This window comes from Notolabrus celidotus, chromosome 22, assembly GCF_009762535.1.
Source record: "Notolabrus celidotus isolate fNotCel1 chromosome 22, fNotCel1.pri, whole genome shotgun sequence".
NCBI lineage: Eukaryota > Metazoa > Chordata > Actinopteri > Labriformes > Labridae > Notolabrus > Notolabrus celidotus.
Genome location: NC_048293.1, coordinates 5,228,671 through 5,252,655, shown reverse-complemented (window position 1 = coordinate 5,252,655; position 23,985 = coordinate 5,228,671). Strand labels below are relative to the sequence as shown.

The following is a 23,985-nucleotide window of genomic DNA, read 5'->3' as shown; positions in this document are numbered from 1 at the left end:
CTTTAACAGCACTTTAACAATGATACATGTGTCAAAGTGATGTCGTCCTTTTCAGTGGGTGTACAGGCCATGGTGTGCCCAGTTAATAACAAAATGAAACATGATGAGTCCAGTACACAACTATTTCTTTTTTTTTTGTAGCTTTTCTTCTTCTATGTTTGAACCTGCTATGCTTGTCCCTCCTCATTTAGTCAGTCTTTTCTTTGAGTTTGAACTCTACATTTGTCAGTATTAAAAAGCTGTCATCTTCTTTCGACTTCAGTTGTAACTGTCTGTTTTTGATGTTACAACCATAGACTGTATATGGACGTAGTATCCGTGACGTCACCCATCTGTTTCTGAAGCGCTGTTTTGAGGCCAACTGTCAACCGCAGCCATATTGCTGCTGTCGAGCCATTGTGATGTAAAGAGGCGGACTTTGAGCCTCCTAGCCAAAAGATACAGTGTTCCCGCCTGTCAATCAAGTCAGCTGTGCCTCTCATTGGAAAACTCGTAATCTTAATATATTAGAAATTGCCGCGTTAGAAAAAAATTCACCCCCCCGTACAGTGTGTTCCGATCAAGAAATGAGCTATCCAGACTACACTCGTCTTTTGAACCAGGCTGTAAACGTGTTTATTTCTGCTGTAAAGATCGGCTTTTTTGAATTGGTGTGTATGTGGTTTCCTGTACTTACGGAGCCAGCCTCAAGCGGATCCTCGATTAACTTCAGTTTTAAGCACTTCCGCATTTGACTCCTTTTAGACCGGAGGTTGCCGCATGGTTACAACCAAGCCATTTGCCTTGCTAACTGGCGCACTTCTTGTGCACATGTAAGCAAGACCTAACAAAATGACTGTCTCATAAAAACATTGTTTTTATGGCACTAAGTGATCATAAAAGTCGGTCTATACTTATGCAAATCTGGTGGTACTAGCTAGTTTGCTACATGAAGGGCAATTTAACAACCAGTGAATTTGGCAAGCTAGCGGCTGATGAGCTAGCCATTGTGAAATGTGTTAGCTGTAGTTTGTATACATTGCCAAATCAGCTAAAGCCAAAGCTAGCTAGCTGTATCATCTTCAAATGGGGTTATTTTGGAGCGGATGACTCAGCAAATCTGACAGGCTAACAATAGCTTACCCTCTTTTTTGACAGGCTAGCATTGTTAGTGTGGTATGCTAGCCTATTGGTCAAATGTGTGTATTAGTGTGTTACAGCTAAAATGGCTATGACACCATTTAGCTTTTATGAGGTCCTTCCATATTTGTTAATACATGGAATACATCACACGTCCACACTTAGCTGCACATTGTGGTACAATTATGCATATAGCCGTGTATTAGCGTAATTGTAGCACAATAATGCATAAAGCCTGCTTCCTCTGTGAACAAGACTAAGCCTGTTATATAGCAATTATTATAACAGTCAGAGAAGGAAATAAAAAAACAAGCCTCATTTTAGTATTTGCAATAAATAACTTTCATTGTTGCATGGAAGCAATATCAACAACTCAGCAAAAAACAGTGCACCCAGGAGCAAAATAACCACACATATGGAAGAAACCATTAAAAAAAATACATAAAAAACGACTACAATATACAGCTTTGTGCCAAAATATACAGAAGAGAAAAGGAATACCTAGTTGTTGCAAGAGAAGCCGATCTCAACAAGTCCAACACGCATTGACTGGACACTTGGCCACAGCGAACACAGAGCACAGGAAGAACATGGCACACCTTCTCCAAGACAAAATAAACATACAGTAGCTGACTTTAAAAGCAATAGTGGCAATATTTAATTATGCGTTACCCTTTATAGAATTGTATTAAAATAGTTTTCGTATTTTTCTGTACTAGTCCCACCCCTAAACCTTCTACAGTCCTACTGATGCCTAGAGCAACCATTTCATAATCCTTCAAAGCAAAGCATTAAAGTTTACAAATGAACTTCATTATTCTAGTCAGACTACGGTTGGTAAAAATATATCTTTTAGCTGTTTCTCCCAGGCCTCCTTGTAATTGAAAAACAAAAGTAACTGAAAGTAAAGGCTGATAACTCCACCCAGCTCTGTTGTGCACACCTGTCCCAGGAGGACCTGCGAATAGGAGACAGCTGTAGAAAAATACTTTTCTTATTGATCACTACTCTGCTAATGTTGTACTTTGTCACTGTGTCTTGCCCAGGTTGGACAATAACTCTACTGTAGTCAGTGAAGTCTAAACTAATACTTTGAATTATTTTAAGAACACTGAGCAACTACGATCTAAGAAACTATCATTGCACTTTTACCTAAAGCCGCCGTGAGTAACAAAAATCAGTCCTCCTGTGGTAAACCAACCTTTTGTAGCTTGTACCCAGACCCCGAAGAAAAACCTTTAGCTCTGTTGTTTTTTTCTAAGTGTTCACTCTGAAGATACTTCAGTCACCCTTAAGTGAAAGTAAACAAACTTTGTGGACTTTGGCTTGCAGAGGTTGTGGTAAAGAAGAGGAAAATAAAGGAAGCAGATTTACTGTAAGCGTTGAGGGAGGATGTGAGAAGAGTCTTTCCCGCATACCCATGTGTTAGCTACATGTTCTACTCCCTTTTCAAGCGAAGGCCTAGTTCCCGTACCTGGGTGTGGAGATAAACTTAGAAATGTAGTAATGTGTGTATAAGAATGTGGCAAATAATCTTCTTTTGGCCCATTCAATTGATTTAATTCAACATGAAGAATAAGAAAGGTTTGGTTTGAATAAAAATAATAGCATTGCACTGAGTGTGACATGGTGTTTTCATAGCTGATAAGGTTGTAATACACCGGTTAAACCCTCACAGTCCCCAGGTACAGTAACTAAGCCTGTGTTCAGTTTGGTTTAGTGTTCTTTTTATGTCTCGTTGCGATCTGTCACCACATGCATGTACAACATTTACAGTCTGGGCCTCGTGCATGACGGCATGCTACACATTCACCAGACAGTCACATTGAGGCGCAGGCGTAGACCACAAGCACACGTACGTACATACACACACATACTGTACATGCATACACACACTCGTATGCATACGAACAGAGCAGAAAGTTTAGAAAGTTGACTAACATACAGTGTCAGAGGCATGGACACACCTGAATCTGTGTCATGTTTGGCTGAGCAGCTGCAATGTTTTGTTTTTGGCTGAGTTAGGAGGTAACCGGAGGGGAAGTTATTTTGTAATTAGTATTAAAACCGTATTTTGTGTAGATATTGTAAGTTATAGAGTTCAAATCTTTCTAAATAAGCTATTTTTTTTAAAAAACTGACCACCTCACAGAACCCTGATATTGGACAATTCTGTAAAAAGCCCTGGTAACATCAATGCTAACAATTGCTGAAGTAACTATCCAGGGGCACCAAATGGGTGAGAAAAATTAGGACAAATGTAAGGGCCATTAAAGAGGCTGAAAGGGTCACTAAAGCATATTACAGTATTATAAGATTATAGTATTATAACAGTTTTCCTAGGGAATTGGTACAGCCTGATATAATATTTTTCAATGGGCCCTAAATCCCTGGCAATGGCCATGTACCTATCCCTACAACATCCATCTATTGCACCATCCACCAGTGTTAACTTGTGGAGAGTGATATGCCTTAATGCTGGACATATTTCTACATTTTTTTCCTGATAATCTCTTTTTCAAATCAGCTTAACTGACTGATAAATTGTTAAGGTTGAGTGAATTAGTGAAAATGTCATACTTATACTCACCTACAACAGAGGATGTGAACAACCCCAAGGAGAAACTACACCAATAGACTTGATAACAGCGCCAATGACTCTAGTACAACATTGGATGTGAAAGACTCCAGGATAAACAAGGCCTACAGGCCTGGTAACAACAACCCCAAATGTCCCACCTATGGCAGGAGTGTGAACGACTCCAGGTTGACCTATGCCAACAACCCTGGTAACAACAACCCCAAAGGTTCTCCTACGACAGGGGATATAAAAGACTATAGGATGAGTTAGGCCAACAACGCTGATAATGACGACTCCAATTACTCTACTATAATGGGGCTATAACAACTGAAGGATAAACAAGGCCAATAGTCTAGGTAACAACAACCCCAATGACTCACCTATGACAGGGGCGTGAACGAGTCCAGGTTGATCTAGGCCAAGAACCCTTGTGACAACAACCCCAAAGACTCTCCTACGACAGGTGATATGACTGACCTTAGGCTGACCTACGCCAACAACCCTGGTAATGATGACCCCACCGACTCTACTACAAGGGGGCTATGACTCCAGGATAAACAAGGTCAACAAGCCTGGGGACAACAACCCCAACATCTCTTCTATGAAGGGATGTGAATGACTCAGGGATTAACTAGGCAAACAGCCCTGGTAACAACAACCCCAATGACTCACCTACGTCAGGGGTGTGAACAACCCTAGGAAAACCTAGCCCAACAACCCTGGTGACAACGACCCCACCGACTCTCCTACGAGAAGGGATGTGAATGACTATAAGGTTAACTAGGCTGACAGCCCTTGTTATGGTAACCCCAATGGCTCCTCTACAACAAGGGGTGTAACGACTCCAGGAGGAACTACTTCATCACAATTTTGATGGGTAAATACTTATTTCACAATGCTGAGATTACAGGTTGTCACATTTTAGAGTGTTGCATGTAAAATTGGTATCATGGGGTATAAAATATACACAACATGCTCACTGCTATAGGTTGGGTGAGCTACAGTGTTCAACATCCCCAGACCTCAAAAATCTAATGTGCCCTGACACTAAAAGGCAAAGTACCCCCTGCACTGGCAAGCTACAGAATCGTCCAATAAGCATGAATCCCTCATGACACTGGGCTATTTTCTTTTTGGGGAATTGTTCTCAGTTTCCTTTCACAAACTAAACTACAGAGCCCAACAACATCTAGGGTTTTGGGGGGGGAGTAAAATCTTGGAGGAGCAGAGGTAGGGTGGGGGTTTAGCGTGGCATCCTTAGATTTAGTGCATTTGACAAATAAGGCTTCCCTTGTAGGGACAGATGCAGCAACAGGGGGCAAGAGAAAAAGGTACAGAGGACAATCAGGACACACAGCAGCAGCGATTGTAGACGTGCCCCCACCCATAACATAATAACACAACAGTATGCTATTTGGTGTATGCCAGAATCTCTTACTGTGCCTTGAGTGCAAACATTCTTAGTATGGAATCAAACCCCTAAACTTGGCAGCATCAGGTGTCATGTCCTGCAAAATGGCCTCCTCAGGACCATGATTGTAACTGATTGATATTCACAATATCTCTTCAGGGCGCAGCAGCGTAGGTAACATGCAACGAGTGCGACTCTATCACTAGCTACATATATAAAAAGCTTAAGGAGGGAGGTTTGTTAGACTAGTTTGAGCTGGGCTTTGGGCAGGACTACAGGGAGAGGACTAAACGCTCAGATGACAAATCAGAAGAGCAATAGCAGACACCCTGAGGTGATACAGGAGCTAATGGATTGTCAGGCCATGAACAGATTGCTGTTGAAATCCTGACTGAAAACCAATCCAAGCTCTATCACTCTGGACTCTGAGTGGCAGCTCCCCGCTGACATGGTTTGATGAATGTCAAGAGCAGGTTGATGTGGCAGATGGATTGAGGAAGAGTTGAGCCGGAAGAGTTAAAGAGTGGTGGAGGTTGAAAGAGTTGTTTAGAGTAAAATGAAGAGACAGGAAGAGAGAAAGAGAGATGGAAGAGGAAGATGTGAATTTCAGTTCACTCACTGTAGCAGAATACCAATTTATCCACCACCAAATCATTCTTAGGTAAGGACTGTATGGAAGTAATCATTTAGGTGGGGTGTTTTACTCCCCCCCAAAAAGTCCTACACATTTTTAGTGTTTCATTTGTGAATTGTAAATTTGAATTTGTGTGTTCTCGCTGACGAAGGTGGCTCCGAAGGTCAACACTGCAAACATTTCATGACAGCAAAAAATATTTCACAAACGGCAAAAAGAATTTAACCCAAAGCAAATTAATTTCACCGAATGCCAAAAACCTTTTACAAAGTCCGAAACATTTCATGGAACACTAACGTACTTTTACATTTTCTGAATTTTTGCATACATTGTGAAATGTTTCAGTGTTCCATCAAGTGTTTTTTTCCAATCAAATATTTTTGTTCATTGAAAAGTTTCTGTGTCATGTTAATATTTTGCTTTGTGTGAATTGTTCTTACATTTTTATGAAATATTCTGCTTTGCATGAAAAGTAGTTATGGTCCTTGAAATATTTTTGACATGTGAAATGTTTTTTTTTTTCATTTTATTACACATTTTTCAGGTTTTGTGATTGATTACATTTGTTTTTGGCGCTTAGTAAAAAGATTTTGTGTCATGACCTTCAAGGCCACCGTACATATTTAACAAATACTCTAGTTTTTCTCTAGATTTATCATGTTTTACGATCATTTGCAAATTTGAAAATAACACAACCAATACCGGCCCTCTAAAAAAGTCAAACTACCCTTACTTCAAATGAAAGAATAAATATTCTACCCATTTTCTGATCCTCCTCCTCTAAAATTGTCTAACAGTCCCTACGCTTTTTTTCTTTGTTGTGAGCAGATATGATCTATGAAGAAAATGAATTCCTGCAATTGGATGAACTGGAAATGAATTCCCTCTCAGTGCTTGTAAACTGCAAGAACTGCATTACCAGAGTGCCAAGTACACAGAAAAGACCCTACAGAAAATCTGACATTCATCACATAAACCATGCTGGTTGTCAATCTGGATTCAACCTGCTCTCCCTCTCTCTGTTACACCTCTTACTCCCCCTCTTCTAAGGAAACACCAGTGAGCTGAAAAGCATTTGTTATATTGCACCAAGAGCTGCTTTGTTGGCGTGGATTGATTTTGAGCTTCATGCTGGGAAAAGGAGTGGGAAGAACAAAATGAAACAAATACCTACACATACACATAAAAACCAAGCAGGAGAAAACACTTTATATCTACACACAGAGACATGAGAAAGGTAAAAAGGTGGAGTTTGATTGCACATACACCCTCGCACATACACAGGCAAAAAATGAAAGTAGAAAACAGACATAATAAGAAACTCACACACATTAGATGAAGGCACTATTGCAAGCAAAGTCCAAGTACTATTTGTGACAGAAAACATCAACACCCTCCTCCAATCCAGTCCTGAATCCCTTGGGCTAGATGTTAGGAGTCAGGGACAGACAGAATTTTAGAGGCAGACAGAGATCTGATCTTTTTAAATGATGTTTTGGGGTTTTAGAGCATGTGTAACTGATTTCCTGTTAAAAATAAATCATGCACAGAAAGTCAGACATGTTCATAGGAAATCACTCATCAAACCTTCCTGTCAGTCTGGGTTGAAACAGGAACAAAAGTGCTGAATCATCTGTCCCTTGCTCATCACCTTCTCCTCTCCTGTATCACGTAACCATTTTGACATTAACAGTTAACTGGTTTCTCAATACACAATGTTTCATAGTTCACAGTGTAGTGTGACACATTTTATCTCTTGCAATGTCTGCACTTTTCTATCTAGCTTTTCTTTGTGTGGGATGTGGACTCCAGTAAGTGAAAAACAAGTGATGAGTGACAAAAACTCATGGCCTTGAAGTCCACGTCGGCTGTAGGAACCAAACAGCAGGGTGAAGTGAGGTCAATGAGAAACCCATTTCACTGCCAAGAAACTATCTAGCCCAAGGGTTAGAGACAATTACAAATACACACACTCACATGCAGGCATGCACACACGCACACACACAGTCATTTATGCACTCACACAGCTGGTCCCCTCCCTTCCCCCAGGCAGCAGACAAGGCAGTACATTCAGGTTAACACAGAGTCAGTCCCTTCAGAAATCCATCGGATCCTCCTCTGCGAGGCCGTGTTTGGCAATGGTCCTGCCTCCACTTTTAGCTGGCGACCCGTCGCTTTCGGGTTTTGCCACAGGGGGTGGCGAGAGCCCCGATCCTGCCTCCGGCGCACCCCAGCTGTCAGTGGTAGGCGGGTAGAAATCGTCATCAAAGCCACAGAAGCCTTCGTCCACACCTTGATCGTAGCGCTGGTAGGTGGAGGCATGCACCTCGTTCTCTCTGGCCGTGATCTCCAGCGTACTGTTCCACATGCCGTAGCCAAAGTAAATAAGCACACCTGGAGGAAAACACACACAAATATCAAAATAAACCTAAAGATAGTGTGTTAGAGATTACAGCATCATTTCAGGAAATTGAAAAGCACTGAGAAGGAGCAGACCCTTTTTCCACCTGAAACAAATCCTCCCACTATGAGTGAGTCAGAAGGATACAGCAATTTTACTCCCACGTTAAAAAATTCACTAGTGTTTGTGTACAAACAAAAACAGGTCTGACACACACTGTTCTGCATTCACTTTGTCGTTACATAAAATCTGAAACTATGGAGAAATGAGAGCACTTACACTGACAAGCCGTTATATAAACATATAAAAATACATACTAAAGTGTATATAGATGTGTCCTGATCATCACATTTGAATTCAACAACTCTGTTCAGTTTGCTGATTTTTCAGGAATAGTGACATAAAACTGTGATTTACCCCATCAAAAAGCAATTGATCCAGTTAGCGACGTGTCGGCCTATTGCTTTGGATGTTACAATGTCATTTAGCAGACGCTTTTATCCAAAGCGACGTACATACGATGAGTTTATCTTGCATACAATGACCTCTCAGTATTACATTCAACGCGCAAAATACATCAGAATCTGGAGATGTTTTGCACAAATATTTTAAAGTCTGACCAATACATGATGAAATCTGTTCTAGATATTGTCAGACTAAAACACTGTAAAATGTCATTTCTGTTACACATCCAATCTCTGGAAAGGACCACTGTGATACTATCAGAATATGGAGTCAAGATCCATCCATCCATCCATTATCTTGACCGCTTATCCCGTTAGGGGTCACGGGGGGCTGGAGCCTATCCCAGCTGGCTTCGGGCGGAAGGCAGGGAACACCCTGGACAGGTCGCCAACCTATCACAGGGCTAACACAGAGAGACAGACAACCATTCACACACACACTCACACCTACAGGCAATTTAGAGTGATCAATCAACCTGAGCATGTTTTTGGATTGTGGGAGGAAGCCGGAGAACCCGGAGAGAACCCACGCATGCACGGGGAGAACAGAGGGGCACCCGCCCGGCCGGGGGATTCGAACCAGAAACCTTCTATCTGTGAGGCAACAGCGCTACCCACTGCACCACCGTGCAGCCCCCAAGATATGTTTCTGAAATGACTGATGCAGTGTTTTGAATGCCATACAGGATGCATTTCTGCTGTAAGCTCAGTATTTTTATGCTTCATTGACAAAGAGTGATGATTTGCCACAGACTTGGTAATGATCCATCCAAACACCGAGTCCAATGTAGTTTGAGATATGGTGTGGGGGGCCTATTTGAATATTTTATTTACTCTTTTATCTGAACACACTTGGCTATATTATATGAGGGAAATTCTGCTCAGTATTTTTCCTGATATAAAGCAAATCAATAAATCTTGATATACACTCCAGATATGATCCAGATTCTTGCAAGAGTAAAAAAAAAAAACCTGATTCTTGGGGTTTTGGTGCAGCGATTATAGTTTAGTTTACATTTGTAATGATCCAATCTTACGTTGGAATAGCTGAACATCAAAGTTAAAGGAAAATCAAATCCTGTCCAGATTCCTGTCCAACAGAAATTGGTTAAAATGGCTCCCATATGGAAATTCCAGACCCTCAGCCAGCACAGCCATATTGGGCTCAATGTGAATACCCAGCTGTGGCCTGTCCATGAAGGCCCAACATGGGTTTCCCCAGATGGGTTGATGAAAGGAACTTAATTTTCTTCACAGGACCCATATGGGTAGAATTTAACCAAATTGGGACCCACCTGGCACCCATGGCTGCTTGTTAAATGTTACACTAGCCCATTTATATCTGTGTGAGCCCTGACACCAAACATAAGCCAATGGCGAAAGCCCAGTTGAACCCAACCTTACCAGGTAAAGCCACTGTAAGCCCAACTGAGATCTGTTGGCTGCACTTGCGAAAGAATTGACACTTCTGATATCAGGCTACAGATAGATTTAACTGAGGCAGGAAATTAAATCGAAATGAGACTTTCTTTGTCTTACATAAATATCCAAAGCAAGCAACTGTGTGCTGACTCAATAATAAATTACACTGTCAAGAGTTATGAAATGAATTCCTCTATTGTTTATGATCAACTGAAGTGAGTCAGTGTTTGAGATCAAAACCAGGGCGGCTCCCATCTGTCCAGGCTTAGATAAATGATAGAAACCCGGTCTGAAAATTTGTCAGTGAAAGAGATAAAACTGAAACGCATCACACATTGAGGTGGTCACTTACCCACAAAGCACCAGATTGAAAAACGTATCCAGGTGATGGCGGACAGTTTGAGCATGAGGTAGATGTTGACCAGCATGGCTGAAGCAGGTACAAAAGGGACACAGGGTGCCATGTAGGGCAGCCGTTTAGGGTTCTCTGGCTGCTGGAGGATGATGATGACGAGCAGGGCAATGAAGATGATGAAGAAGATTAATATCAGCAAAGCCCACCAGCTTCCCTCGCCAATACTGCCCATTCCTGGAAGAAGAATCACCAAGAAAGAGACAATTAATCTACAATAACAGTGTACTTTGACTCAATGCCATTTGTTTACTTGTTCTTACCAAAAATGATGAAGGAGCAGAAAGCAAAGATGGAGATGAAGAGAAGCAGCACACACACAGTAACAGTTTTCCCCGTGGCTGGAGTTGGCCTGTCCATCTTTCCTGGGAGCCCCAATCGAATCCTTAAGGTGTAGTAGCGTGGTCCAATGAGCTTTTTCAAACGCCGGGACACACCGCCCTCCGTCTCTTCTGCTTCAATGCCAGTGGTCATATCCACTGTGCCGTAGTTAGGGTGGCTGGCCGTGTATGCGGTTTTATCTGGTTTACCTATCAGCATCTCGTTGTCACCCAGTGATGGAAGGTTTTTGGCTCCACAGGTGTTTGTGGCTGGTCCACCGTACTCGTCCAGTTCACTGGTTGGGGAACAGGCGTCCTTCTCGCACTCAGCCAGAACACCTTCTTTTTTCTTGTTCTGCTCCTCAGAGAGGAAGTTCACAAAGCCGTGAATGTCGCCCTCAGGTTGGTAACGCAGCAGTAGTACACAGAGGCTTACCTGCATATAAGGGAGGGAAACTATCAGTTATCACATAAATACATTTTACAGCTTATATTCACTTCTTTCCTGAAGAAGAATAGGTTCAAACCTTTTGTTCTGAAGCAATCAACATACATATCTTAAATTTACACAGTTGAGTTTATTTTACTTGGTCAGGGTTAGAAATGTTTCAACCCTCCTTTTATGTTATTGGTCAAATTGACCCTTATTAAAGTCTATTTTAGGCAATATATGCATTCCAAACCAGCTAAATGCAGCATAAAAATCTGGGTAGCATGTGAGAGAAGAGGTGTTGTGTTAATTTATCAACATCACTTCATAAAAATAAAACAATTCAAAATTGAAAATAAAATAAACAAAATCTCTGTCATGTAAAACTATTGTTATTATTTATTTTTTGGGCTTTCCAATGTACATAAAAAAAAGTTTTAACATGAATTTAAATGAAAAACGAGTGAGTTATCCTCATGAAACCATGATCTGTGAGAATTAAAGAACACCAATGGGCTAAATCTTGATTTAAGTGGTTAGTAATGGAATAAAAAATTTGATTAAAACAAATGTGTATTGGGATTTTTTGGGGTTCTGACACTTTTGGATAATTGAATATGCCCCGGGTCAAATTTACCCAGGAACATTACTGCTGTTCCAGAGAAACGAACATAACAGGAGGGTTAAATAGTGAAAGGCAGCTGTGGTGTGGAAGTGTCTTCTCAAGCTATATTTCAGGCATTTGGGGCTTTATTGCAACAGAGCTTTCTGCTGTGGTGTGACATAACTGATTACTATCAGTAAGTAAGTGAAGCCAGCTTAAAATACCGATTGAAAGTAAAACTTGCAGGACTACTTCTACTACGACAGGAAGTTTATTTGTCAATCCTTTCACTGATGCCTACCACATCTCTGCTGCCATGTTTGAATTTATTTGATGGAAAAACACAGTTGATTCTCAGAGCTAGCATAACCAACACAAATCAAACTAACTGTCACAGTTCAGTGCTGTCGCTGGTTATAAGCTAGCAGCCTTACCTCAGATAACGTAAGTTTGCTTACCACAAGATAGCTTAGTTTTAAGCTTTTGACAGAAATTAATAAAGCTTGGGGAGTTCGGGAGTTTTGCCAAACACACTGATACGTGTTATTACTTGGGGGGAAATGTTTGAATTATTTGTTACTACCTCAGGACTGAACCACCACTGCACCATTAACTGCACTTTCCATCCTGTACATTCATTCATTCATTCCGCACAAACTTTAAAATGTAAATCTCTTTTACATTTAATCCCTATCCCTATAATCCCTATTGCACTACTGTACATATATAGTCTAGTCATTCATGTAGATACATATTATATCATATTTATTCATCAGTCATATTTGTATATTCTGTATTATTCATGTTATTTAACTTACTGCTAAGCACTTCTGGTTAGATGCTATCTATAGTTCATTGCTTGTTTGTGCCTGTTACATGCTCAATGACAATAAATTCTAATCTAATCTAATCTAATCTAATCTACTTTTGTAGTTTTCACGGACCAATAGCAAAGTTTGGTAGCTTATAAATGTATGTGATTTATGTTGGGAGATATTTATTCATCAGTCATATTTGTATATTCTATATTATTCATGTTATTTAATTTACTGCTAAGCACTTCTGGTTAGATGCTATCTATATTTCATTGCTTGTTTGTACCTGTTACATGCTCAATGACAATAAATTCTAATCTAATCTAATCTAATCTAATCTACTTTTGTAGTTTTCACGGACCAATAGCAAAGTTTGGTAGCTTATAAATGTTTGTGATTTATGTTGGGAGATTTGGCTGCTAGCATTAGCACAAAGTGGTCCCTAGTAAAATACCATAATAGTAATACTGACCTGTCGTGAAGTGGTAAAACTAGTAGTAAAGTGAAATAGCTTTGATGTAGTTAGCTACTCTTGTAGATTTCCTGTAGCTCAGCTGAGTTTAGAAACTTGCAAAACGCTAATGTACATCTACTGCAGTAACTGAGCATATGAGGAATCTCAATAGTTCTGAACAATTATTAACGATTAACTACTGTTCCATCTATCTTAATGGTTTTGTTAATCTGCACTGGAAGGCTAACAAGGCTTGCTGCAGCAGCTCCCTTCATCATTTCACCACCACTTTCTGGTGTGGCTGACTTTACTAGGACGTTTCTGTGTATATATGTACTATCACATAATTCTGTATGATTCGTGTGTCAGAAGGATTAGCTTTCCCTCCAAATCCCTCTGGCTGAACGCAGTAATTGAAAGCTCCTCTGACTCTTTCAAAGAACAGATTGTTTTTCACAAATCTTACATTAACAAAACTACTGCAAATAAATTAAATTCCTTGACAAACTGTACGTTAAGACCTCGCAAAGAAATCAGAAGGCTTAGCTCAAAAACACTCATACACAATTGGTGTCTGTCAAAAAAAGATTGCATTGTTTGTCCGCTGGCTGCCCTGCATGTCAACACTGATAAAGTGCTGGAAATAAATTGCTGTAATACAGGGTGATGAATTAGTGAGTCAGCTCCGCTTTGCAAGTATCCATATGGCCTATATGGATGTGTGCAGCATCATTATCCACCACTCACCAGGGTATAGGCCAACAGGGTTCCTATGGACATCATCTCTATGAGGTCTCTGAGGCTGACCAGGAGAGAAAGCAGGGCAGCCAGAAAGCCTGACACCACACAGGCAACAGCGGGGGTCTCTGTGTAGGTTGAAACATTGGCAAGAAACCTGGAAAAGAAGATAGTAGGTTAGGATTAAGTCAAGCACATTATTTAAATAAAAAGACATAAAGTATGTATGGGTATGGACCTACTTAAACAGCAGGCCATCCCCTGCCATGGCATAGATGACCCTGGGCATAGGGAACAGTGACCCCAGGAGGGACACAGTGAGTCCAGCTATGGAGCCCACTGCCACAATATACTTTGCAAACATACAGCCATGCATGGCAAACATCTCCATGAGTGGGGCATCAGCATCAATCTCATTATATGGCACCATCAGGGTCAGGATGACAGACACCTGGATGGAAAAGGGTTGGATAGAGACAGATGAAGAGTTACAAGTTGCAATACTAAAAATAGTATCAAGAATTAGCTAGCACTAGCTATTTAGCTTCTAAGTGTCATAATCACAATGCTGTTGTAAGGAGATACACAAAGAAATGTGCAGTTGCACACATTTAGGGATGGGTAACAAGAAGTAAACCCATGGTTTTCAGTTTGAGGTAATATGTTCCACTGAGGGAAATTTGAATAGCCATAGCTACATGAGAAGTTAAACATTAAGAGACCAGGATTTTACTTTTTTGTAACCTGAGAAGCTACAATGAAGAAATGTTGGATCTTTAACATATTTTCATGACATGTCTTTATTTTCTGCACCAAATAACGAAGAGTAATATCACTAAGCTTATTGATAAATATCAGTATCGATAATAAGCGGTATGTGTATTCATACTGGTATTGATAGAATCCCAATGATACCCATCCCTATATGCAACTACCTTCCCATTTCATAGATAATAATCCAAACTTTTTATTGCATGTGAAGAATTCTAAGTTTTTTTTGAGCAAAAAATCCCCTAGAAGGCAGGTGAAGATAATCTTACATAAATACAGCTTGTAGCAAAGCGACTTAATGACCTTTTTTGAGTGTTTCCTCGGTCCGCAGTGACATTTGAGCTGCCGCGCTTGAGCCAACATGGACCAAAAGCCCTCACAAAAATAAGCTCCAGATCAGCTACGAAACAGACTTCACGGTAAAGCTGTTTTTTCCCAACCTCATCAGAATAACTTGACAGACGCTTAAATTATTTATAAAGTCTTCAGCTACATTAACACAGCCCAGTTTCGCAGATAGTGCCTTTAGCACTCTGCATATCACATCACATGCAGAATGTTCATTAGCCATGCTTCACTATTACTGCATGTTTATGGGTGCGTACTCGTGTTAATTTGTGCACAGTTTTGATCCTCTGACGTGGGAAATCATGCAGAGCCATCTGTCACAGTGACTGTGCTGCAGGAGGGAGGGATTCAGATGAACAGATTGAAGAGTCGCAGGAATGATAAAAAGACTAACCCTCATGGAGAGAACATAAAGGGATCAGTTTCCCTCATGACCTTTGACCCTTCAACCAATCCAGACACAGGGGGGTTTACAGTGTGTGAATCAGTCAATGAAGACAGCTGACATAGAAGAAATCCTGCAGCTAACCTTCAGTGATCTGGTTCCAAAATGCTTCCTACCTTAGCTCAGTGCTAGCTAGTTGTGAGTTAGAACAGCCATGTGATTCCCCAGTTTGAACAAAGGGGTTTCCCAATAATTTTTTCAACATGATTCTCTGCCTCACTGCTATGTTGAGCGTTTATTCCTGTGACTTCAAAGAGCAATGAGGCGATATGAAAGGGGAAAACAATGCTGAACTCTCATATGTTAAATCAACTCCTTCTGAGAACAGATACAACTTGTAGTGTACTGAATTAATAAACAGATTCAGCAGGCAAAGGATCCAGATGGGACAAAAAAAGTTATCCTAAGATGCTCCCAGAGTGAGACGGATCAAAGAAAGTTGGAGATGAAAAGAGGCTTCGAGAGTAGAATTTGTAGCACAAGAGGCGCGTGATGTTGAGAAATAGATGCGACACAGAGACACAGAGAACGATGAGTTATTTCGAGACAAGTAACTGAGATTTGAAGTTGATGCAATCTTTGCCCCCAGGCGATGCCCAAAAATTCTCCTGTCTGATTGGCCGCTGTAGCACCGTACCCATAGCAACAACCATCCAGAACAAACGTGTTGAAGTAAGTTGTCTGGTAGGCTGTGTGAGCTGAATACGTAAAGATCAGAGATAAGATACAGAACACACCGCAGTTTGAGTGCAGAGGGAAGCATCTGGATGTTTGATCTTTCTGTCAGAAAGTTTGTGGAAACACTTTCAGGTGTTTCTAACAGATTTCAGGTAAAGCAAGCTAAGCTAAAAGTTGAGACATTATAACCCTCATTACAGGAAACTAAAGGATGTATTGTTGCTGTTTGGTGTCCGGTGTGACTGTGGTGTTGGAGGACTCACAGAGACGTAGGCAGTGAGACAGGTGATGAGTGAGGCAGTGATGGCATAAGGGATGGAGGTGTTGGGACTCTTGGCCTCTTCTCCTGTTGTAGCAATGATGTCAAATCCAATGAAGGCATAGAAACAGGTGGCTGCTCCCTGCATCACCTGGGATACAACAAAAGAAAGAGCAATGATCAAAATGTAAGAGAAATACGCCATAACACCTGCCTCTGAAACCTTTGTGGCCGTGCATTTTCATGTGTGTACATACCCCTCCCCAGCCAAAGGGCAGGAATCTCCCCTCCTCCCAGTTCTCTCCGTTGACAAAGAACAGCCCGGCGATCATCATGAACACCCACACGATGAGGTTGATGACGTTCAGCACGTTGTTGAAGCCCACTGAGTTCTTCACTCCCAGAGCCACAATCACCGTCACCAGCAGGGCTATCAGCAGAGCCAGCAGGTCTGGGTACGACTGTTCTCCTTTGCCTGTAAGAAAAAACACACATGCATACTGATATCATGGTCGTCAAATTGCACCGTAGACATCCAGAAAAATACTTTTGGTGTTGTTTTATGATGGGATGCTAACAAAAACTAAGCTAACTCAGGGAAATACAATAATGTCCTTCTCTGTCTGATCAGTTTCAGAAGATACAAATCAGGGGAGAGCAGCCAGCAAATATTTGTCATTTTTGCCTAATTAATTTATCTGAGTTTGCAGATTTGCAATCTTACTGATAACTATCTATAGTAATCATAGTTTGAGAAACGCCTGCAGGTCAGTCAAAATAATATGTTTGAAATGTTTCCTGCAGCAGAACATTGTTTGTGTTGGGCATCTATGCTCTGACCTCATCACTCCTTGCAGTTGGAATTTACTTGCATAAATTGAGATAATATCTTAAACTTGGAGTCAGAGTCTGCAGGTGGATGCTTGGGTGTTAGCCAGGCTGCAAGTTTGGTGCAGGGCAGCAGTGGAAGCAGCAGAGCAGAGGCAGCGAGCTGTAATCTGAAAGATTAAATAATAGACCACCAGGGTTGGAGGATATGTTTGACAGATGATTCTGAGAATGACACATGTCAAGTGTGAAAGCAGTGTAGCTCGAGTTGCCTGACTGAACTAACACGCAGGTGTTGCTCCATTTGTTGTTGATACTCTTTTTGTTGCAGGGCGCAGTCGTGTGCAGCTGCAAAATCTGTTGTTCTTCACGCCATCAATGAGGTCATTGATGTGATTTGATTTGATTTGATTTGATTTGATTTGATGTCTTTATTTCGATCATGTAAAAGTGAAGTAAGTAAGTAAGTAAAATAGAAAAACACATACAAGTAGAAAAGAAGAAATTGTTATACAAAAGAAACAAAATCAATCAGTTCCATTAACAAGCAGTAAACATTTTACTTTACTTGTGTGAAAAGGAGTAGGAAGAAGTTAAAACTGATCTAATACTACCCCTTTATTCATTATTATCTGGCATTATACGAGTGGACTCCCACACGTCAAATCTTCATATATTATCTTCATATTTACACCTACAATCAAAAGTAAACTCCTCATGATTCTCATTACTGGTCTTCCTCCTTGTACCTCCATGAGAATCATTTCTTTGTACTTCTTCTTGAACTGGATTACGTTCTGACATTGCTGTAGCTCCATGTTGAGTCTGTTCCACAGTTTTACACCACAGATTGAAATACAGATACTTTTCCTTGTATTCCAAACACTCACCATCTTCAATCTTAACTTCCCCCTTAAGTTATAACCCCCTCTCTTTCAAAGAACAATCTTTCAATACTTCCTGGCAGAATATTTTTCCTTGCCTTATACACAATTTGTGCAGTTTTAAAATCTACAAGGTCAAATAATTTCAATATTTTGGATTTGAGGAATAATGAATTTGTGTGTTCACAGAAATCAACATTGTGAACTATTCTGATGGCTCTTTTCTGTAGTACTGACAATGGTTGTAGTGAGCTTATATAAGTGTTTCCCCAAACCTCAGAACAGTAACTGAGATATGGTAAGATAATTCAACACAAATAATGTTCTGAAACAATAACAATAGAGAATTTAATTTATAGAGCGCCTTTTAAGAGTCACTTTGCTTTACAGATTGAGGTGAAAATAAAAATGCAGGAGCTTAAATGAAATATTCTCATACAGAAACATCACACTAGTCATTTTATCTATTGTTATTTCAGTTAAATATATAACTTCCTCACTGCTGTGTCCATGTGTAGCCTCCTCCTTGTTACCTCCCTGAGCCAGGAGGTAACACCAAAAGTTCAGTGTTAGGTGTTGGAGATGGAGATCTGACACATGCCCGAGGATTGCAGCCTCATGGGCAGACAGCAGGGAGAGGAGGTCTGTAAAGTTCTGGGGGGTCAGACCATTGAGAGATTTGTAGGTGAGGAGGAGGATTTTGTATTCAGTGCAGAACTTGATTGGGAGCTTGTGGAGCTGCTTGAGGGCGAGGTGATGTATCGTCAAGGCTTGGTGCAGGTTTGAACCCTGGCAGCAGAGCTCAGGCTTTTCTCAGCTTTTGCTTGTATCACAGACTAGCTGTGTAATATGTCCTAAATGCTGTGAAATCTGCACCAATGAAAGACGAGCGCAGAAGGATTTTACATGTGAGGATAATTTTTCTGATATGTTGTCAGACTCTGGTATTCAGCTGTATTTTGTGGAGCCAGGATTTACAAAAGAAATGCAGCAGAGCGAGGACGTGCCTACTGCTCATCTGCAATGGACTCTAGTACATGAAAGCACTGCAGGCAAAGCTCTACACAAAGAACAACTCAGCTTTCTGCATGCAATGTATAGCACGGCATGCAATGAGGAATGTTTTGCTTGAACTAAACTACATTTTCAGTCAATGTGGTTGGACATGCATGTAAAACCTGGTGAATTTAGGGTGCTGGTTTAGCTTAGCAGTTGGATTTTTTGGGCATTTTCGCATTTATTGACAGGACAGTTGAATAGAGACAGAAACTGGGGGAGCAGAAAGTGGTCGAGTCCGGGAGTCGAACCACAACCTCTGCAACAAGGACTATAGCCTCTGTATATGGGGTGCACTTAGACTGCTAGGCCACTGGCACCCGGCTAAATAATTCTGAACTAAACAGAAAAAAGTCTGCACATTTGGCAACGCTGAAGAAGGCTTATTGCTGAAACGCGTTCCTGGGACAGATCTGTGCTTTTGCCCAAATTAAATAGTTAACACGACATAAAGTGTGCTGACCATTTCCTGTTTAGTGTTGCTGTGCATTGGTGCACCTTTAAAAAATGTTAAATATGAGCGTGCTCCTTTTACCCACTCTAAATAATTCTTAATGCACGACTTCAAGTGAGATTCTTGATATTGCTGACTGGGCAATTTTTAAACCAGGAAAAACGATGAAAAACAATTTAAGATTTTAAAAACAAAAGGAAGGTATACCTTTGGTTGATTCTTTTTCTGGAGTTTAGAATTAAAGTTTGAGTCCAACTAAGCACACCATTAATCAAAATTATTATTTAATGGTATCAGCCTGCCTGTGGAACATTTTTAAATCACCGTAATGGAGTGACTCAGCACTGTGAATAAGACAGACTATGCTGCGGCACATAATTAAACACTCTTTAATTAATATATGACTGATTACAATGTTTTGGCTTGAGCGCTAGATATCTCTGCCCATACATCCTATTGTCACAAAAGGTTTTCTAGGAACTTGGTTATTTTGCCTTCGCAATGCCATTACCATTAATCCCCACTCCTAAACTCAGCCTGCAAAGATGCACATATGTGATCACACACAAAGATTACATTGACTTTATATGAGGCTAAATCCACATTTTCCCGGTGCTGTACACAAACAGCTGTTTCCCACTAGCAGGAAAAGGAAACATTGACTCTCCCTTATGTCGGGGGACATCTGGCCATGTGGGTTATCATGTGACCGCTGCCACCCTGTCCTACAGGAAGAGACTGTCAGGGTGGTGTCATCTAGACACACACAGCTTGGCACACAAAGCAGATATAGTTTTACAGCAGATTATTAGGAATTCCCCTTGTTTCACCGTCTCTGTCCTGGAAAAGTGTGCGACATGATTTCATTAGAAACTGAAGATGCTAGGGTGGCTGGTAACTTCCAAGATACAGACATCCCTTGAATGCCCCCTGGAAAATATCTGATGTGGGTTGGATGATTTCCCAGTTGGTGTTACTTTACTATTTTATCAGTATTTCAAATATTTGCTGTCATTCAAGCACAGCCACCCACTGGGTTGGTGCCATTATGTCAGCTTCAGGATACAGATGACATTTTGCTTCTGTCTAGAGGACAATTCATGACACTGAGGGCAAGAATTACAAACACTGCTGTAGGACTGCTACATAAAAGCAAAGACAGGGTTCATAAAATCTGCTTCTCTGGATAGACAGATTTGTCATTCAGTCTCAGAGAACTTAAGGTCAAGCCTCTATGACTCTAAATATCTTATGCAAATCTGAAACATTAGAGCAGATCCCTCTAACCCTCTTGTGGAGGTTGGGATGACATGAGAGATCATCCCTCTCCGGAGGGACTTGGCCGAATGTGGATACACATCAATCCTGTCTTGACAGTTGACTTTGATATGGATGATACCTTTGAGCTGTAATTCTTTACACTTAAGAATAACTTAGCCAATCTGAGTCTAAAGAAATAGTCTGATACACACTATTATATTACCATGATATAACACTTGCAAGGCAGATGAAGTGTTTCTGGAGATGTCTCTATTTCACACTCAAAGAATTTCCATAAGAATGTGAAATAAATTAAATCAATACAGTAAATTCCAGATTAAAAACATACATAAATATATATATTTGTTTAAATTATTATTTTAAGTGACCTTGCGCAGCCAACCTGCAGTACTGCTGATGCCCACCAGAGGGTCACACCCATAACATACATAGCTGTATACTATTAAAAAACATGTTCTCCATTTTTTTTTAAAATACATAATATTGTGAGCAAAAACACTTTTGTGGATGTTTAGTTGCTATGTTTTAGCTAATAAGCTTATTAGCTATTTCAATTCAAATTAGGAGACAGATAGAGATATTTCTGCTTCATTCTCTTAACCCTCTTGTTATGTTTGTTTCTCTGGAACAGCAATAATGTTCCTGGTTCAATTTGACCCGATGCATATTCAATTATCCAAAAGTGTCAGAACGCAAAAATATGCCAATACACATATGTTTTAATCTAATTGTTTTACTCCACTACTAACCATTTAAATCAAGATTTGGTCCATTGGTGTTTTTTTAATTCTCACAGATCATGGTTCAATAATGTACATTAGAAAGCCCTAAATACAAGAGTTTTACATGACATAGATTTTTGTTTATTTTATTTTTAATTTTTTAATTTTTATGAAGTGATGTTGATAAATGAACATGACACCTCTTCTCTCACATGCTGCCCAGATTTTTATGCTGCATTTAGCTGGTTTGGAAGGCATATATTACCTATAATAGACTTTAAAAAGGGTCAATTTGACCCGCAACATAACAGGAGGGTTAAAGAACCTGTGAGGAACTTTTCTTTGTGTTGATCTTGTCCTGTACACACTTGGGTAGTGTTTTATGATTTAACATCCCACACTACTTATTTTTCACTTTCAAATGTGTCACTCATTGTAAACATTTACTGTGGAAAAAGTTAAAAAGAGGATGCTCCTTCAGCGTGCTAAGTCATCTGATTTCTCACCTACCCCATCACAGCTTTACAGGCGTTAAAAACTACCATAAGGAAGCGGTCAATCTTGGCAGCAGGAAGAGATTTTTCATCTGAAATCATGACTTAAAAATGTACAGGACAAGATAAGAAAATAGAGATGTTCCACTTTGTCCAATGGGGGCACTAAAATTGACCCATACAGAAAGTTTCTGAGAGGAGCTTTAAAGCTTTAATCATTGAAAAAAATGAAATAACTAAGGGAACATGTCCTCTCTCACTCACCCAGTCCATTGAGCGTCCCAATGTGTGCAATCATAAAGTTGCTGATGCTGTGATTGGCCAGCGAGTCCGCCATGCTGCTGAGAGCCGATGCCCCCGCCGCCGTGCCGATCAGATACTCCAGGATTAAGTTCCAGCCGATGAAAAATGCCACGCATTCGCCCACCGTCACGTAGCTGTAAGTGTAGGCTGAACCTGTGGTCTTAGGCACCCGCACGCCAAACTCTGCATAGCACACTCCTATAGCACAGAGACACACATTCACACACACACACATAGAAGTGATATTACTACATTGTCCTCCAACAGAAAGGCTGAGTTGCAGGATTTGATAGCAGCTTTGAGGTAGTGCTACGATATCTCCTGAGTGCCTTTTATATTATGGCTCTCCTCGTATAATGTCTTTGCCCTTGTTATAATTGTACGGTTATTAAAAGGTTCTTCATATAAATCATGTCAGTATAATGGCGATAAGAACGTCTGTAACCTTTATACTGTGGCCTATAGAATGTTGTAGTTAGCTCAGTGTGTGTGCTTGAAAGAGAAAGAGACACTAAGGGAGAGATTAAAAGCAGAAAAAGAGTCTCACCTGACAGAATGGAGGCCACAGCGGCGATTATAAAGGACACAATGACCCCCGGACCGGCCATCTCCTTGGCAACCAACCCAGACACTACATACATCCCAGTCCCCACACAGCTTCCCACACCCAGAGACACCAGGTCCACAGTGGATAAAACCCGGGCCAGCCTGGTCCCATGGGAGCTGGTGCCTGACACGGCCGAATCCAACATGGACTCCACTGGTTTGGTTCTCAGGACGCGGGAGGTAAACGTTTTCCACCCCGCAGCCCATTGTACCCTCCGAGGGTCCATCTTCCCCAGACCACTCATAATGTGAGCTCAAAGGTCAAAGGTCAGAGTCAAAAGGGGAATTCCACAAGGAAGTGTTCTCTATGAATGCTCTCCTGTCCTGTACTTTTTTCTTGAGAGAGAAAAGTAGAAGAGTTATTTCTTATCCAAGATTCAGAAGAAGGTTTGATGTTCTTGTGTTGTTTTAGCCTTGGGACTCGCTTCTCCTGGTTTAGCAGAATGCCCCTTTAGTTTGTCCCCACATGGCGAGAGAGACGTTCATCTGGAAAACAGAGATGGAATGATTAATTTCAGCAGCGTTTCACAGAACACTGCCCTTCATTATTTTCCTGACACAATGCTTATTTTTGAGTATACGTGCCAAGACACTTGAGCCCAACAATGGAGATCAATTGCACATTTGTCCGCAAATGAAGCATACCTAAATGAGGTGACAGCTAATTAACAATTATCAGCCTGTTGCTATAGCAGCAACGTTCATTTCAGACACCAGTGGTTTCTCTTTTTTTGTTCTTTTTTCTTTAGCATGACTTCATTGAGATGACAGGGCAATGAACAGAGTCTGAAACAGGGAAGAGAGAGTGAGGGATGATGTGTGGCGAATGAACAGGGTGGAAATTGAACACAGGGCAGTCACTTCAAGGACCACAGCCCTGAAGTGGTTGTGTGAGAGGTGTGCAATTTAGCCACTTAGCTAAACCAGCACCCATGATAAGGTGGATCCGAATTACCAGTATATTTAGCTCCTGGAATAAGGCATCAAGCTTTTATCAAACTGTGTTCATCTACTTTGGGAAAATACCCAACAATTTGTTCTCCCAATACAG

The 23,985-nt window shown here is 40.8% G+C and overlaps 1 protein-coding gene across 1 annotated transcript; it reads right to left on the bottom strand.

Moving 5' to 3' along the window:
- Window positions 1-1,446: 1,446 nt before the first annotated feature.
- Window positions 1,447-23,179, bottom strand: slc7a14a (solute carrier family 7 member 14a). Its single transcript, XM_034674377.1, has 9 exons — window positions 22,876-23,179; window positions 22,290-22,526; window positions 16,564-16,781; window positions 16,311-16,457; window positions 14,048-14,256; window positions 13,815-13,962; window positions 10,708-11,200; window positions 10,385-10,621; window positions 1,447-8,139 (listed from the first exon to the last, which is right to left on the bottom strand). The coding sequence occupies exons 1-9, from the start codon at window positions 23,177-23,179 to the stop codon at window positions 7,841-7,843; spliced, it is 2,292 nt and encodes a 763-aa protein (XP_034530268.1). The 3' UTR covers window positions 1,447-7,840.
- Window positions 23,180-23,985: the final 806 nt, after the last annotated feature.